We start from the raw sequence: 19,710 nt of genomic DNA, 5'->3' as shown, positions 1-19,710 counted from the left end.
TAAGAATGCTTCCGAACGGAGCGTGTGGAATTCGACGGAATTGAGTGTCATTTTGACGAAGTCAGTTTTGCTTGACGTGGTCATGAGCTGGTCGAGGTAGCCATGGGTCGACATCCAGAAGGAACTGCCAGGCCAGCGACAGATTTAGCTCCTCCTTCCAGTTGACGCACGTGGCTACTTGGCCTGTTTTGTAAATGGCTATGGATTCTAGCCATTTAAGGTGGTACTGATGGGGTGTGCTGATGATGACTGTAGCTCTGTCAAAGTGCGCCTTGACATCTGGATCGGATGCATACGTAGCAAGTGCAGTGGTGAACCACCCATGCTGGATATCTGCTCGGTGTTCCCTTACATGGGTACTTAGGGAACACTTGGTAGAACTGATGTATAATAAGTCCTTGCCCCACCTGTTGTCTTTCAGTGGAATGGAATAAACACAGGGAAGCCTGGTGTGATCTGGAGGGTCTTTTTTATTATGTAGGATATCGAAAATCATGGGACATCTCCTGTACGCTATCTGTTCCCGATGCTTGCTGGCTGTCTGTGTATGTACTGCTCTAAGATACGGGTTAAACGTGATGGGAACACGTGGGGAACTGTGAGGTTTCTGGTTGGCATTACCACTCGTGGTGGAGGTGTGTTCCAAGCGTTGGTGTTGCTTGAGTACATGGTTCAGAGGATAGCAACAGAACATGAGTACCCGACCCTGGCATGCCATTTACTCGAGCAAACTTGCTTATTCAGCTGTATTAAAGGCACTTTACCTTACACTGTGCCCAATGTTTACAAAAAGTAATGAAAATAATTTCGAAATTTTTCAGTTTGATTATTTTCTTTTGAATTTGACAGTTCACTTATCTTGTATTTNATCTTAAAATAAACTGACTATTTTCTTATATCAAGTTTCTAAAAATATATATAAAATATAAACATTAATTAATGTTAATAGAATTAACTATTTTAAAATTTTATGCAGATAATAGGTTTAACGATAGGTTGGCAACTTCGTATTATCAGTGTAAACCACGTGTTTAGTAAAATTATTCTTAGGAGTTTTAAACGTCATTTGTAAAAAATAGAAAGTTTGTAAACTTTAATTGATTTCCGTTAGATAGGAATGTAAGTAAATGAAAAGTTAACGTATTAAAATATTTATGATTGATTCGGATAAAGTTTTGTTAATTAATTAGAGCTATTGCTCACGTGTGGGTGTGGTTGATTAAGTAAAATGTGGTAAAATAGCTGCAACCATGCTTACGATAAACGGTTCAAAAATATTATATTGTTATAAATTCTTTTAAAACTACATTTTATTTATGTTTATCTTTATCTTAGAAAAGTCCTTACACTGAAATCATATTATTTTATGTACTACTATTTACATATTATCAATAACATATAAAATATAATAAACATCTGTAATATAATATAATTGTTGGCGGAAAATTATATAGATATTCTCAACTATTAAGGAATCAGAATAATATAATTTTTAAGAAAGTAAAACATTATATTGTGATTTTTGTTATATGTAAACAGTGAAAAAATACAATATTAGAAAAAGCATGTTTAGTTTTGAAGATGAACAAGTGAATATTAGTATTTTCTCAGACTATATTTCAGTTGAAATGGGAAGCTTCCAACATTAAGCAATTGGTTTTTCTGTTTTCTTTTGTATATAAGGTTTTCAAAGTCTAATATATATCATAGACTTTGTAAATGTCATAAATATATATCTTTGATATATATACCAAATATTCAGGAAANATCTATTAAGAGATAGTGCCTAACACCTGCCTCTAGTTTCAAATTATTTGGTAATATATTAATATTATAGCCATTTTTAGCTTGATAGCATATGATAGTGGTTGGCTTTGGTATTAAATGTAACAGGCTTAGTAGAGTTGTTTGTTAATTACTACGACTGTCTTTTTATGTCTTAGGCATATAAAAATCATAAACATAATAAATTGTATGTATGAACATATCAAGAAATTAAAATGTAATATAGGAATACCTTTTCAATAGTATGGTCATGATAATTTCATATTTTTGTATTGAATGACAATAAATATTCAACAGCAAATTTTAATGGAAACATGTATTTCATGTATTTAAAGAATAAATGTATATACAGTGAACACTGCTTAGGCGACCACCTGCATTCAATGGGCACCTGTCAAAATGGGCAAAAATTTCTGGCACCAAATAGTTTATCCATACAGTCTTTGTATAAGTTACCTGTATTAAATGACCATCTGTGTAACACAACCGCAGGCATCGATTTTTGGTCCGAAACAGCATACAACAACTGTAATAAGTAACCACTTCCATGAATATATCTGGTCTAAACTATTGTTCAACAATGTTTCCCCTCGCCTAATGTAATGAATTAGTCTAAACTCTTGTTCAAACCCACCTTGGGCACTTCTCCCACTCTTGAAATTAGGTGCAGGTGTTAATGAATTACTCTAGCAACAAAGGAAATTCACTTCAGTTTGAAATTGTCCAAAAAACGAAAGAAATGCAAAGTGCTGTCGTTAGATGTGTTAAAGTTATCACAACATAAAGTTTTTATGTTGTGAAGTTTATGGGAAAACGAAATTGATTTTACCATAGACCTACAGTATTTTCCTTGGGGGTATAAAATATTGTACATGATACAGTTAATCAGCTGATCTCATCATTTGATAAAATTTATTTTTATTTATTTATTTATTTATTTTGAAGCTTTTGATACAGTACATGTGCTGAAAATAAAGAGTTTTCTAGGTTTGTATTTTTAATGTACTAAAAAGCAATATCATATTTAGAGTAATGGATATATTAAAATTTCTAATAAAGTTGGACCTGTCTATCTTGAATCTAACAAGGAGAAAAAAAATTTGAGATAGGCAGGTTTCAAGATATAGAGGTTTCTACACAGTAAACAGTAATAAGTTTGATTGGAGGTACAGTATTTCACTAATATAATAGCAAATACAGTATACACTTTATACACTTGTATTAGATATAAATAAAACATTTTTTACATAAGAGAAATAATTTGTCAGTAATTTCTGATGACTGACTTTAATTAATAAAATGGAAACCAAACTCATAGCCAATCAGAGAAAAGCAGCATTAATTGAAACTATGTACTCTATTGCAAGAGGTGTTTCTCAACTATGTTTATGCTATCAAAATGTAGTTGTAATTGACACTTAAGTCCATAATTTGAGATAGAGGTTTCGGGAGAAAATTATTTGAGATAAACATGAAAAATATATTGAATTTAAGCTGAAAATGCAGAGGAAGAAATGAATTTTGAGATAACATTTTTGAGATAGACAGGTTTAATTGTATTTGCTTTCTATGTAAGGATTTAATGTTAAAGAATCTTCAAATACCGAATTAGTATAAAAATATCACTTACTAAAACCAATAACCGGTATTAAATAATCGTAAAATGTACTGCGAACGTTTTCGGTTCNCTTTGATAGATATATATATATATATCAAAGATATATGTTCCTGAATGATAGTATAGCTATTATAGTTGATTACTTTGGGTTATTTCTATAACAATTTTTTCTTAATTGTTTTATAAACTTACAAAAACTCATCCAATGTACAGCTTATGAGTAACTCTGATAAATGCATTTAAACTGCAACCATTTAATTATTTTTACTTTTTTTAATTGAATTGTTTTAAATTTAAACTAGTTAACCAAATTTTGTACTTTCATACATTTATTTAAAATGATAAAATAAATGTAAATGATTTTGTTGCTTATTGCATTTATTATTGAATTTCCTATGTAAGAATGTAAATTTATTTCAAATATGGATTATTTTCTATATTCCATGTTAAAAAAATCTGTATTAAAAGAAGAATGAATGTTTTCTTTTTATTGTGAACTTTTTTAATGAAGAATAATTATGCAGAAAATACATTGTAAGGTAGTATATGTTAATAAACTTAAAATTTAAATTTTTTTTATTCCACAATAAGAATGTATGAAATTAGTTATTTTTCATTATAGGAGTAATAATTTTCTTATTTACTAAAGGCCAAGAATATATTAACATTAAAATTGGTCTATTTCTGATTTTTATTTAATAAACTTTATTTAATAAATTTTTAAAAATTCATATTTGTGTACAAGGATCATAAAGATTAAATTCTTTTTTTAGACTTAATCTTATTCTAATCTTCAGAATAATCTAGGTTTTTCTTTTATGACATAATTTTAAGAGATTTAATGATACAGTATATTCTTTAAAGTAACCATCCAATGAAATTTGCTCTGTCTACATTTTTCTGCTGTTAATTTTAGTCTCAAAGAATTATTGTTATTAGGTAGAAAGTATCTATAAACTGCAGATAATGATTGAATATTGATTTACATTTTATTTAGAANTGCTTCTGGAGATGAATATATTTTACATAGTATTTGAATTCATTTCTTTAAATATATTTTATTCAATTTAATTTTATGTGCACGTTAATGTTTTCTTTTTAAAGAAGTGTATTATAAAATTTAACTCTGAAGTAATACTCTGTTACCATTTTAAACAAAATGAGAATAAGAGTGATAATTTTTTTTATTTGTTGAAAGATGATAAAGTGAAACTTGCTGTGTATGTAATCAAATGGTAAAACATTAAAGTAAATGTGCAGTATACATGAATAATTTCAGAAAGTATCTGCCAATTGTTTGCTCAATATTGCTATTTTCCCTATTACATTATCTGAATGATACTGTGCTTTTTCTCTTACCCTATTTATTTCTGTATTGTCTCAAGCCACTATGAAATAACATTTACATTTTTAATGGCTCTATCAAGCAACAACAGATGAATAATAATTCATATTTTACTATTTTTTTGATAGTATTTTACATAAAAGTATTTTACAATAGTGTAGCTATCTTTTTCCATTTTGGTGTAGATATACAGTCGGTTGTGCCCTAAATTTATTTGATGGGATGAAAATGTTGATAACATAGCATGTTTTCTCACTGAATATCTATGCTATATTTTATCTTAGAATTTTTAAAATTTATTAAATATCTTAATATAATTAAGTAAATAATTTATAACATAAATATATTTTTAAAATATTTGTATTTTTATAATTTACTATTAGGAGCAATTTGATTGGTCCACATGACAATGCAGAAAGAATTATTGATAAAACTTCTATTGAATCATATGTCTCAGGATCAGCTTTGTATCAAGTAAATAATTAGAGAAAATTTTTAAAGTATTATTTATTTTTGCATTCTAAATATTTTAATGTAATTAAATGACTAATGTAGAAATTCTAAAGTAAGAAAAATAGTATAGAATTTATTTTAGTAATTATTTTCAGTTGTGTATTAAGTAAATATTTACCTTTTCAAATAGGTGGAAGATATTTTAAGTAATGAAAGCAGAGATACAGTTTTTGATATTTTCAATCAGTCATTATCTGATACAATATGTTGCCACAATTTCGACCAATTTTCTAATCAATCACTTACTAATGAAGTGAATTTTACAGAAAATTCTCAGGTAAGATAAAAATTTTTTTTTTTGTGTTGCAAATATTCAAAAGTGATGATTTATAACAAGGCTTCTTAAACTTTTTTTATTCACGACCCCGTTTATGATTGTGATTTTTTTTGTGACCCAAAAAATATAAAATAAAGATATATATACAGATTTGCAAAAACAATAATAGTGTACTACCACAGTTCATTCTTGTGTTACAATGGAACAGAGACAACGGAAAAATGACAACACTACACTAGTTCACACTACAATCATTGTTGCTGAATCATTGTCTTGCTGCACCAGAAGTGACACAAAACACAACTCATGAAACCTATGATACAAAACCTGCCATTTTCAAACTCTCATGAATTATTTTCACTATTTTGCATTAAAATCTTGCGACCCCAAGATTTCGCTAAGCAACCCCAAATGGGATCACGACCCATAGTTTAAGAAGCCCTGATCTATAATAATTATGAAAAATTAAGATTGTTTTCTTTATTTTAAAAGAATTGTTTTCTTTATTTTATTTAAAAGAAATTATTTATTTCTTTATTTTCTTTATTTTTGTATTAAAATTTATGAAGGATAAGGTGTAGATATTATAACAAATTAATGTGTAGAATATTTATAAATGAATTTGTGTTAAACAAAAATATTATTTTTAAGTATTTAATGTTTGAACTGAAACTTCAAATTTAATTCAGTCAGTAATTATTTTAGGATATTATGTAAATAATAGTAATTGAACCCTTTTTTTGCAAAAACAATATATGTCAAAATCCATACTGTTGAAAAAATTGGAAAAAAATAATTTCTATTAATTTCCATTGCACATGGTCATCTCTTGTTCCCATTTGCCAAAACAGTGAGCTATTCTGAGGCTTTTGGTTTATTTCCAAAATATTGCCTTTGACAGGACCCAAGAAAAATTAAATTCTTGGTAACTGACTTAAGCTGTTCTTTTCAGAAACTTGACTCTCATAATTCTTTTTGCATGAAAAAGTTTGCATGTATCATTTCTGAGTCCTTGCTGTCCCAGCTGTTGTCTTCCTTTTCAATGTCCACACATTGTTTATCACCTGCAAAACTTGACAAACTTTTGTAGAACTACTTATTCTCTGCCTACTACAGGAAAGCTGACTATTTCAGCAGTCCACAAGTTTCTTGTCCGGTATAGGAATTGGATCATTGTAGGCTTGTGGCAATGTCAACTTATTGATCCACTTCTTTCAGCTTCTAATAAGAATATTTTTGTTTGGTCCAGAATGTTTGTCACGTATTTGAACAGCCTCTTCATCTTCAGTGACTTTTATAATCCTTGCTGATTTAAGATTCAACTTTTACTTGATAAATGGGTGATATTTGAATACCTTCAATCAGGAACCATGACAAATTTTTCTATTTCTTTCCTTTTGTGGTTTGTGTGGCTAAAACCATGAACTTTTGCTTCTCAAATAATTTCCTCTTCTTTCTTGGTTACAAACACTCATCAATATTGGACATTTTCAAATGATGTTGAGGCTACTGTGATTCAGAATACCTTTCAATGTAGTTGTTCATCTTGTAAGTCAACCTTTATCACAAAAACAGTAACTGTCAGAGACATCTGCTGTTTTTGTGAATAAATCTTGATGTTATCTGTTGATGTGTGGTTTTTGTAAAATCTCAAAATCTTTCATGTGGAATATTTCTGTTGGCATTAACTGTTGTTGCATAATATTTCATGTGCAAATCATCCATCATTAGAATTGCCAGATGCAATAAAAACCCATTTTCAACTAACTTTGACATATGATTTTCAAAAAAGGCCTCAATTACCTAAATTAATTGCTACAAAGTTCACTCTAACTTCAGCACCGGAGCAAAATCCTCACTTTCCTGAACCTGTTACTGGTGCATAACACGTATAAGAAATATAAGTGGGTGACAAACGTTTTCGAACTATCTTGCAGTTCTTCCTCAGGTCAACTAGCTTAAGAATGCTTCCGAACGGAGCGTGTGGAATTCGACGGAATTGAGTGTCATTTTGACGAAGTCAGTTTTGCTTGACGTGGTCATGAGCTGGTCGAGGTAGCCATGGGTCGACATCCAGAAGGAACTGCCAGGCCAGCGACAGATTTAGCTCCTCCTTCCAGTTGACGCACGTGGCTACTTGGCCTGTTTTGTAAATGGCTATGGATTCTAGCCATTTAAGGTGGTACTGATGGGGTGTGCTGATGATGACTGTAGCTCTGTCAAAGTGCGCCTTGACATCTGGATCGGATGCATACGTAGCAAGTGCAGTGGTGAACCACCCATGCTGGATATCTGCTCGGTGTTCCCTTACATGGGTACTTAGGGAACACTTGGTAGAACTGATGTATAATAAGTCCTTGCCCCACCTGTTGTCTTTCAGTGGAATGGAATAAACACAGGGAAGCCTGGTGTGATCTGGAGGGTCTTTTTTATTATGTAGGATATCGAAAATCATGGGACATCTCCTGTACGCTATCTGTTCCCGATGCTTGCTGGCTGTCTGTGTATGTACTGCTCTAAGATACGGGTTAAACGTGATGGGAACACGTGGGGAACTGTGAGGTTTCTGGTTGGCATTACCACTCGTGGTGGAGGTGTGTTCCAAGCGTTGGTGTTGCTTGAGTACATGGTTCAGAGGATAGCAACAGAACATGAGTACCCGACCCTGGCATGCCATTTACTCGAGCAAACTTGCTTATTCAGCTGTATTAAAGGCACTTTACCTTACACTGTGCCCAATGTTTACAAAAAGTAATGAAAATAATTTCGAAATTTTTCAGTTTGATTATTTTCTTTTGAATTTGACAGTTCACTTATCTTGTATTTTATTTAGAATATTTCTAAGGTTAATTAATTTTTTATATATATAATTAAAGTGATTGAAAGTAATTTTCTTGATTAAAAACAGCATCACATTTAAAAGTGTTAATTTATTTTAGTATTAGATTATATTAAATAGATTTATTTAAATATTAAAATTTGCTGTTAATATTTATATATTAAACATAATATTTTATCATTTCTCTTGCAGCCATATCATATTAACAGTGATAAATATAATGACTTCAAATCAGAAATGAGGAAATTTCAGTTGAATAAAGTGTGGCCTGATCAGCTAGATATTTTAGCAGGCCCACTTTTGGAGGATGATGATGATTGTTATAGTGAAAATAATTCATCAACTTGTGGATCAGAAACAAATAAGGTAACAGATACCAAAACAAATGGTGAAACAGCTTTAATTTTGAATAGTGCTATGACAGCTGGGATTGTACAGTTTGGGATTGACAGAAAAATGTTTCATATTGATAGTATTGATTATAAAAATGATAAAATACATATATATAACAAAAGTTCTGAGTTGGGTAGGATAATCAAACTATCAAGAGTTGAAGATGATGATGAAGAAATTGATATTGTAACTGTAGATGACGATAATAATATTAAAGACAATTCTCAATCTTGTATGATATTGAAAAGCAATAATAATGAACAAAAACTAATCAGTCAGGAAAGTAGAACTTTGCCAATAAATACATTTAACAACAATAAAGATGATTTAGAAAATAATAGGATTGATGAAAATGAACAGTCTTTATATGATTCTGAAAAAAGTAATGAAACAGGTAAAAGCCGTAAATTTTCATACGTTTTATATTTGAATTTATTGTAAATTTTAAAAAATTCTGAACTTTAGTTCTTGTAGCACCAGATTTAAATAGTCTCTTAGAACAGTTTGAAGCTACACAAGGCAAGTTAATATTTTTATTCTTATTTTATTTAACTGATGTAGATTCATTATTACTTATATCAGAAATTGTTATTATTATTATTTATCTTCAGTATTGAAAGATAAATGTTATATATTGAATTTGAAATTGAATATTGAAAGATATATGTTATTATTATATTTGAATAGTTTTATTAAATAATTTAAAAATTTGTATTTATATTTTTTCAATACAATTTATTTTTTAGAAACAAATGAACATAAAGATGAAGAAAATGAAAATAAAGAGTTTTCTAGGTTTGTATTTTTAATGTACTAAAAAGCAATATCATATTTAGAGTAATGGATATATTAAAATTTCTAATAAAGTTGGACCTGTCTATCTTGAATCTAACAAGGAGAAAAAAAATTTGAGATAGGCAGGTTTCAAGATATAGAGGTTTCTACACAGTAAACAGTAATAAGTTTGATTGGAGGTACAGTATTTCACTAATATAATAGCAAATACAGTATACACTTTATACACTTGTATTAGATATAAATAAAACATTTTTTACATAAGAGAAATAATTTGTCAGTAATTTCTGATGACTGACTTTAATTAATAAAATGGAAACCAAACTCATAGCCAATCAGAGAAAAGCAGCATTAATTGAAACTATGTACTCTATTGCAAGAGGTGTTTCTCAACTATGTTTATGCTATCAAAATGTAGTTGTAATTGACACTTAAGTCCATAATTTGAGATAGAGGTTTCGGGAGAAAATTATTTGAGATAAACATGAAAAATATATTGAATTTAAGCTGAAAATGCAGAGGAAGAAATGAATTTTGAGATAACATTTTTGAGATAGACAGGTTTAATTGTATTTGCTTTCTATGTAAGGATTTAATGTTAAAGAATCTTCAAATACCGAATTAGTATAAAAATATCACTTACTAAAACCAATAACCGGTATTAAATAATCGTAAAATGTACTGCGAACGTTTTTGGTTCCTTCCCTAGGACCTTTCTCAAGCAGCGATTCGTCTTTAGAATAACCATGAACGAAGACCAATAAATATCGTTCAAGGTTATTCTAAAGACGAATCGCTGCTTGAGAAAGGTCCTAGGGAAGGAACCGAAAACGTTCGCAGTACATTTTACGATTATTTAATACCGATTATTGGTTTTAGTAAGATTTAATGTTAATTACTACTGTATGCTATCAAACTAAAAATGGCTATAATATTAATATATTACCAAATAATTTGACACTAGAGGGAGGTGTTAGGTGCCATCTCTTAATAAATTTAATAATTATAATTTTTAATTAAATAATTTAGATCTACTGGAAGAAAAGAATCAGCCCAGAGTGGAACCTGCAACTCCTGCTTACCATGTGGATGCATTACCAGTTATGCTACTCTGACCTCCAGTCTGATCCTGTCTTTCAGTATATAACATACTGGAAGATGGGCATATATATAAACAAATAACTCTACTAAACTTGATACATTGTAATACCAAAGCCGTATGCTATCGGGTATTGTTTATATATATACTTTGCCGGCATATACAATGGCTGGTTGAGTGCCTTATGTGGGAGTTTACAGGATGAGGACACTTGATGTGTCCCCAGCTGGCATTGTAGTAACCAACGATGGTTATAGCATAATGTTATATATACTGGAAAATGGGATTGGACTGGAGGTCCAGGTAACATAATTGGTAAAGCATCTGCATGGTAAGCAGGAGTTGCAGGTTCGAGTCCCGCTTTGGGCTGATTCTTTTCTTCCAGTAGATCTAAATTATTTAACTAAAAATTATAATTATTACATCTATTAAGAGATAGTGCCTAACACCTGCCTCTAGTTTCAAATTATTTGGTAATATATTAATATTATAGCCATTTTTAGCTTGATAGCATATGATAGTGGTTGGCTTTGGTATTAAATGTAACAGGCTTAGTAGAGTTGTTTGTTAATTACTACGACTGTCTTTTTATGTCTTAGGCATATAAAAATCATAAACATAATAAATTGTATGTATGAACATATCAAGAAATTAAAATGTAATATAGGAATACCTTTTCAATAGTATGGTCATGATAATTTCATATTTTTGTATTGAATGACAATAAATATTCAACAGCAAATTTTAATGGAAACATGTATTTCATGTATTTAAAGAATAAATGTATATACAGTGAACACTGCTTAGGCGACCACCTGCATTCAATGGGCACCTGTCAAAATGGGCAAAAATTTCTGGCACCAAATAGTTTATCCATACAGTCTTTGTATAAGTTACCTGTATTAAATGACCATCTGTGTAACACAACCGCAGGCATCGATTTTTGGTCCGAAACAGCATACAACAACTGTAATAAGTAACCACTTCCATGAATATATCTGGTCTAAACTATTGTTCAACAATGTTTCCCCTCGCCTAATGTAATGAATTAGTCTAAACTCTTGTTCAAACCCACCTTGGGCACTTCTCCCACTCTTGAAATTAGGTGCAGGTGTTAATGAATTACTCTAGCAACAAAGGAAATTCACTTCAGTTTGAAATTGTCCAAAAAACGAAAGAAATGCAAAGTGCTGTCGTTAGATGTGTTAAAGTTATCACAACATAAAGTTTTTATGTTGTGAAGTTTATGGGAAAACGAAATTGATTTTACCATAGACCTACAGTATTTTCCTTGGGGGTATAAAATATTGTACATGATACAGTTAATCAGCTGATCTCATCATTTGATAAAATTTATTTTTATTTATTTATTTATTTATTTTGAAGCTTTTGATACAGTACATGTGCGATAAATAGTTTCTGTATCAACCTACCTTATTTCCACGATATTTTTAGAAAAATAATATCCAAGTAATTTTTGCTCACAAAATATTCAAAAAACAATAAACGCATTAATGCAAAAATCAGTTTTACAGGCAACCTTCCTTTTTTGATTCTGCAATGACAATCGCAGAATCTAATGAAATTGTATAATGAGAAAAAATAATAAAATTGTTTTATTATTAATTAATAATTTTTCTTATTGTACTTAAGAAAATATTTAAAAAATACAGTATTTTTAAAGTTAAAATAAGATTAAACTAACAAATACCAAAACCAAAGTGATGTAGAGATATGATGTGCTTGTATATCAATGACATAATACACATAACTATGAAGTGAATGAAAACAACCAAGTTGAATTAATTAAGTTGGAAAAAAGAAAGTGTGCATTATAATAGAGAAAATGCGACTATTGTATTAATCTTTAAAATATTGGTATTAAGTCTGTCTTGTAAAATCACGATGACTCCTGTAAATCGAGTTATCCGATAAGAATAAAATACATTACCAACATAGCCCTATTGTTGAAAAACTTTGCTTGCTTTTGCCCACGTTTTGCTTAGTGGAAATGGCTGAAAAGTGCACAAAATACGTACAGAAATATGATATTACAGCATCATTTGTATTGGACGACTACTTGTCTAAAAGACCACTTTTTGAAGGAACTGTGGGTGGTTGCCGTAACAGGTTTCACTGTATTAGTAATTTAAGTTTTATAAGATGTTGGATTTTTGCTTAGAACTAAATGGAAGTGTTTGAGATGAAATGTTTGAATTAGAATTTAGATCTACTGAAAGAAAAGAATCAGCCTGGAGTGGGACTCGAACCTGCAACTTCCACTTACCATGCAGATGCATTACCAATTATGCTACCCGGACTTCCAGTCTGATATTATTTTTATTTGACATATATATAAACAAATAACTCTACTAAACCTGATACATTGTAATACCAAAGCTGTATGCTATCAGATATTGTTTATATATATATGTATGTGTACCTTTAGACCAGATGTTTGGACAATTTTTGCATTTTGAAGGGAGCAATGAAATTTATTATTGTTATACAGTATCTATAAATTGTTTATAAATTTTTGAAATGCTAATTAAGTAGTAATTTATAAATTATTTGTATTTATAAGTATTATTATATAAAGTAAGTTTGAATTAGAAAGTTATTGTAAATAATAATTTCATTATAAAGTTTTTTATATAAAATTTTAATGATAGAAAAAATCTTCAATTATGTTGAAATTGAATAAAAGTTGCCAAGATAAAATTCAATTACGATTTTTAAATTATATATCAAATAATAATAGTACAATATATGAAATTAAATACAGATGATAATTGAAATAATTATATATTTAAATATTATAAATTAATGTTTATATTAAGAATGCTAAAAGTTAAGGAGTCCTTTTGAAGGTTTTAAAAGTTAAATATTTTTTTGAGATGTTTCATTTCATCTTCGGTTCACAACTTGTAATAAAGAACAGTTAGTCCATTATAGACTTTTTATTCTAACAGGTTGGCTTAACTTGTTTTTATGCCTTAAAACATGAATTTTCAGTAATGTACTATCTTCAAACATTCAAATAGTGCAGTTTGAGTATGTTCGAAAACTTTTTATTCAAATCAGTTTATTTTGAAAAATTTGTTTTTTTAGTTGTGATGAGACAAAACATCTTAAAAACTATTTAATATTGATAAAAGCTTCAAAGAAAACTTCTTAGCTTTGTATTCTTAATGCTTACAATACTTAACTAATGGAGTCATATAGTTTTTGAACAGATATATATTTAATACTTGTTTATTTCATTGGTTTTCTATTTGCTTTTTGTATATATATATATATATATAAATGGATGTGCTTGTGCCTATATGTCACTCTGCAGCCAAAACTACACATCGCACATGAATGGTGTTTGTGTGTGGTAGTAGGCCCAAATCTCCCATTGTGCACTATGGTGGTCGCATCTCGATAGCTATAGGGGTGTGGGAGATATGGGGTTTGAAAGTGGTTGACTTCGAAAATGTGTAATGCTTCAATGAGAATGTTCCAGTTTTTTCTAGAAAGTTCCAGAACCTAGAGGTGAAATGTGGTACACATTTAGGGTACATCATGAAAATGTATGCTAAGAAGGGATTTTTCAAAATTCCCCCGTGGGGGAGAGAGGAAGCATTAAGGCTTAACTTGAAGAACTGCTTCTACTGTACTATTTTAGATGCAATTTTTTTTGTTTTTAATTACGTTTAGTCTTCATTGAGTACTTAGGTATTAAATTGATAACATTTCAGACATTGTTATAAATATTTTCATATATTTCGATTTTTTAATCAAATGTTCGAGCCGTTTTAAATTCAAATTTGTTATTGCATATTGGTTTGATTATAGAACGATTGTAAATGTTCCAGAAAATTTATCAAATTAAAAACAGTTTGTTTGATTCTCAGCAATTCTCATCATTCTCAGCAGTAGGTGTTAAATAACAATTACTATGGTTGTTGCAATATTGAATGTAAATAGGGTTTGCTTGCAAAATTTATGCGAGCGAAGCCGCAGGTAACAGCTAGTATCATTTTAATAATAATCTGTTGTTTATTTGAACAAAATGATATTGAAACTAATTGTTTTTGTTTTCAGATCAAAAATGTCAGCAGATTGTGAGTTTACTCCAAAAGGTAAAACATGAGTATAATAAATGAATATTTTTAATGAATAATTTTGAAATAGTTGGTTTAGTTTATTTTAATGAGTCAATTTTATTTTAAAGACATAGATTATTGCATATTAATATAATTTTTAATTGACTTAATAAAACTTTATGTAGTCTAATTCAATATGATTATTTAAGAATTTATTCCTGTTTAAGAAAATAGATTTATTCTAGTGTAAATGCTTAAAACCATTTTTTCAGATTGTTAAACATTAATATGATCTTTATCAGTTTGCAAATAAATTTTTTTTTTTTCAGCTGTGGAAATAGTCAAATTTATATCTGTACTTTGCTTTACTATCTTATTTATTATGCTATATTATATTATACTATCACTTGACTATTTATATCTATACTAAATCTATATCAGTTATATATATATATATATATTTATTTATTTATTTGCTAGAGGTAATTTCAGAATCTACCAAACCTATTTTTAAAATTTCACTATTGGATAGCTTATTACTTCCAGATAAACATAGGCTATATACTATTTTCATATTAAAAAGGAAAAATGCACAAGAATGATGTTTTCACCATGGCATTTTTTTCTCATTATTGTTTTGTTATCTGTTCCATCTGCCCTCTTCACCACATGATGGGCTTCTTTAAACTTACTATCTTATGTATTAGGTTTCAGTTTTGATTTGTGCAGTTTGGGTAGTTGTGTAAATGTTTTGTTTATATTGTCTTGGCCATACATTTCTTATAATAATAATCTTATGTTATCAGATGAGACAAGTTTGGTGTGACAATGTGGCTAGTATTGTTCTTAGTGAAAATGATTTTTATATACAGCTAGAATAAATAAGTGGTAAATAAAATAATTGTCATTAATGTCATAATTGTTGATTTTATATTTTGAAGTTGTATGTAGACTCTGATAGCCAGCAACAGATTTGAGAAATGATTACTTAGCTTTTATTCACTGTAGAGAACAAACACTAAATCAACAGTTGGCTTCTAAATAGTTCTTTGTGAGTCATTATATTGTATATATAAAAGGGAGTTAACAGAATTTATCAGCTTTCAAGATACAAGTTTGTATGACTAGTGATATTTGAAATTGGATTGACATATAGAAAAGGAAAAAAAAAACTAAAAGTGAGGCATACTTATAAATTTTTTTGATAGTTTTCAGAAAGACCACAATGGAGATGAATATATATGGTACATAAAAGATATTTCGTGATTATTAAAAGAGGGTCTTAAGTTTAGAAAAAGGGAATGCTGTTAGGTGAGGTTGTAATTACAATTTAAAATTGATAGATAACCCATACCCCTTATCAAATTGATTTTAAAATGCAGATAATCCAAATATTATTTGCAGGAAATTATAGTAAATTTTTTATATTTTGTCATTTTAATATTTCTTAATAGTTATATTTTTATTTGTATATGGATTTCTACATTATAATTTATAGCTTACTTAGGATGTAGATTTTATACTATTATTTTATTGATATATCAAATAATTCAGTTTAATAATTTATGAATAATGTTAATACTGTTATTATTATTAATATGATATTAATTGTTTTTCAATTTTTTACAGGTACACTTGCTTCATCTGTTATTGAAAGAATTAAATCATCTATGACTCCAGCACGTGGTACAATTATGATTTCTCATGAGACAGTTTTAAATTCAACTTCACCTCATAAATTAGTTTCAGATTGTTGTACAAAATTTCAGAATTTGCTTCCTTTGAAAAGAAATATGCCTTCTTCCAGTTCTCCTAATAAAGATTCTGTTAAAAATGCAAAGAAAATAATATTTTCTAGTGCTGACCATGATTATTGTTCCACTGAAACTTATTATAATAAGATACCAGATTATTTAACAGAATTAAAGCCACAGTTTGGAATTAGTTCTAAAATTGAAATGGAAGAAAAAGAAATGGATATTAACATAGATGATCATGAAATGGTAGAAAACAAAAACATTTCTGAAGAATGTGTTGATAATGAAATAATACAGAGCCAAATAAACAAAACAACAAATGTGCCTTTATCTTCAGTAGATTATTCTGTATCAAAGTTAGTAGAGAATAGCATTGATTCAAATTGCAATGAAATAGAGACTAAGTTTCCATCTGTAAGTAGTAGCAAAGAAAATTTACAGATCATATCTAAGATAGAAAAAACAAAGCATTTCCTTGAAAATTTACCAGATGAATTGGAAAAACAAAATTTTGAAGTTTCAAGTTCAAAATTCTCTGACTTTCAATTAAGAAAATATCATTCTAGTAGTGAGAACAATTCTCCAAACAGAAGTCCATTAAATTATGCTCTTCCTAGAAGATCAAGATCAAGATCTCCTTCTAAGCATCTTAAAAAGTTTAGAAATAGGTAATTGAAATTTATTTTTAAAAAAATAATTTAGTGAAGAAATAATATTCATAATCATAAACACTATAAATTTGAAATTAATTTAAATAATTGCTTGAGTTCATAATATTTAGTTTTGAAAACAGAAGACACTTTAAGAATTTATTAACACATTTGTTATTATTTATTTTTAATAATTAATGTTAGTAATTTTATTATTTGTAATTAAAAATTATCATTTACATTATTTTTGTCAACAGTTATGTTAAATAAGAATTACTTTAATAATACAAATATATATGTTTTAAATTAAGCATTGTACACTAGTCTCATAATTTCTTTTTATTCATCACCTAATTTTGACTTCATTGATTTCTTAAAATATAATGCAATAATTTTTCAGATACACAAGTTACTTCAAAAGAGTATTTGCTTTTGCCCTAATTTATTCTCAAGATGAAAAGAATTTTAAAAAAAATTAAATAAATAAATTTGAAATGTTTTCAAATAACATATTTTATTTTACCTTTCTCTTAATGTTAATTATGGGGCAATATAGGTTAATCTTTTGTTTTATCTAAGACTACAGTGAGTGATCGGTTAACGAACAGTTCAGATAGCGAACAGATCGGATAATGAACATTTTTGTGAAAAATTTTTATGATTGGACAATAAACACATGTTTGGATAATGAATACTTTACTGAAAAAACATAAAAAGAAGCGATGGAAAATAATGAATACTGATTGATTTTCCCTTGTCTTCAGGTAACAATTCAAAACCTTTCAGAGTGCTGGAGATGTCAACATTGATGCTCAACCTGATACCGATCAGATAGTATTCCTCCGAATTTTGAAACTCTCCCTTGTAATTTCAGCTTTTTGTTTACCTTTCTGACAAATAATTTTTTATAGTCTTCGTGAGACTGTCGGACGGGCACTTGTTAAGTTTTGCTTGGGGTTTACATACAAAAGGTGAAAGTTTAACTGTCTCATCGGATATTCATTAATGTTTTAATATCAAATTTTGAATTTTATCTGGGCCTTGCATTTAAATGAATTTTTGTGGGCTAGTTGATTTCGGTTCTCTGAATTTTTGTAAGTGCTTTTCTGAACTTTTTATTTAAAAAAGAAACTGATAATTTTATGGAGCCTAAAAAGAGGAGTGTCAAGAACTTGCTCATCATAGAAACCAAGTAAGATATAATAGCCAAGGTAGAAAGTGGGCACAAGATGTCTGATGTTGTTAGGCGGTATGGCTTGAACAGGTCTACAGTAAGCACAATCTTAGCTATGAAAGATATATCAAGCTGCTAATGCAGTAACGAAAATCACATCTGAGAAATAATGGCTCACAATGGAACCTGAAACTGATCTGATGACAACAGAACTCCAAGAACTCTCAAATGAAGAATACCAAGAAACTCAGCAAGATGTGTTTTCTTTTGAAAAAGAAAACGATGAAAGAGGACCAATTCTGACATCTGCTACTAAAGATCTTTTGAAGAAGTTGGAGGATGGCAGAACAATGATCATATAAGTGGCATCCAAACCAGAATAAGGTTAATGGGGGTTGGGGATCTCTACAATTACAATACCATTAATTACTTCCAAAAAATTCTGAAGAAAAGAGAAAAGCAATCGACTTGGACAGATTCTTTAACCCCCACAAACAGAAAAATCATGACTAATAAAAATTCAAGACTGCATATATATGTATTTTTACTATTACATATAAATAAACAGTAAAAAGGTATATATTTTTTATTTTTTCCATAATGAATTAATCAAATTCCCATAAAAACCTATAGTAAATCAATAATCGGTTAATGAACAATTCGGATAACGAACAAAGTCTTGGAACGGGTTATGTTCGTAAACTGATCACCCACTGTATTTATTTTTAAAAAAGAAATAATGATGATGATATAAATTTAAAGAGTAGAAATGGTTTAAATGTCTTGGTTTTTACTATAAATTTTATTTTTCTGAAATTAAAAATATTTTTGAGTATAAAATTTTAATTTTAACCATTAGAAGATATAAATATATAAATACAGAGTGATGAATTAAACTAATATTAAAAGTGTATATTGATAGATAAATCATAAAAATGAAATTAGTAAATAAATCTATTCATATTTTAAAAATATTTAAAACTAACAGAGTCAACTTCAAAATATACTTCAGAGTCAGTTAAATTTAAAACTTAATGTATATTGAAAATAAACATATGTACAGTTACAACTAAAGTTCACATATAAGAATTACAAACATTAGATATTAACAAAGTTCAAAGTAATCATCCACTGCAACAGGTCCATCGGAAAAACACCTTGCGACGTACAAATTCAAAGTCCACAACAATACAACAAGATGAGGCAATCTTCTAAGACAGCTTAGGCGAACTAAGGTCAGCGTGAGTTCACTTCCTAATGTCCGAAGCAAACTGATCTTCCCGCCAGAACTTCAATGCTTTTATAGGATTGAAACAGCATTGGATTCCACCAATCAGCATTTACCAGCTCTATAAGACGTCCGCCGATGGTCTG

The 19,710-nt window shown here is 28.9% G+C and overlaps 1 protein-coding gene across 1 annotated transcript in view; it reads left to right on the top strand.

Moving 5' to 3' along the window:
• Positions 1–1,013: 1,013 nt before the first annotated feature.
• The window catches only part of LOC111636470, a 46,213-nt gene continuing 27,516 nt past the window's right edge, over positions 1,014–19,710 (top strand). The window contains exons 1-8 of the mRNA XM_023381729.1: positions 1,014–1,119; positions 5,132–5,222; positions 5,392–5,538; positions 8,570–9,164; positions 9,236–9,289; positions 9,517–9,565; positions 14,754–14,791; positions 16,385–17,180. Of these exons, the coding sequence (XP_023237497.1) occupies positions 1,118–1,119; positions 5,132–5,222; positions 5,392–5,538; positions 8,570–9,164; positions 9,236–9,289; positions 9,517–9,565; positions 14,754–14,791; positions 16,385–17,180 (1,772 nt within the window). The 5' untranslated portion in view covers positions 1,014–1,117. The remainder of the gene's footprint in view (positions 1,120–5,131; positions 5,223–5,391; positions 5,539–8,569; positions 9,165–9,235; positions 9,290–9,516; positions 9,566–14,753; positions 14,792–16,384; positions 17,181–19,710) is intronic.

This window comes from Centruroides sculpturatus, unplaced genomic scaffold (assembly GCF_000671375.1).
Source record: "Centruroides sculpturatus isolate CEXI.00-Female unplaced genomic scaffold, Cexi_2.0 scaffold964, whole genome shotgun sequence".
NCBI lineage: Eukaryota > Metazoa > Arthropoda > Arachnida > Scorpiones > Buthidae > Centruroides > Centruroides sculpturatus.
The sequence above is the reverse complement of the archived record's forward strand: the minus strand, read 5'-3'. Positions and strand labels throughout refer to the sequence as shown.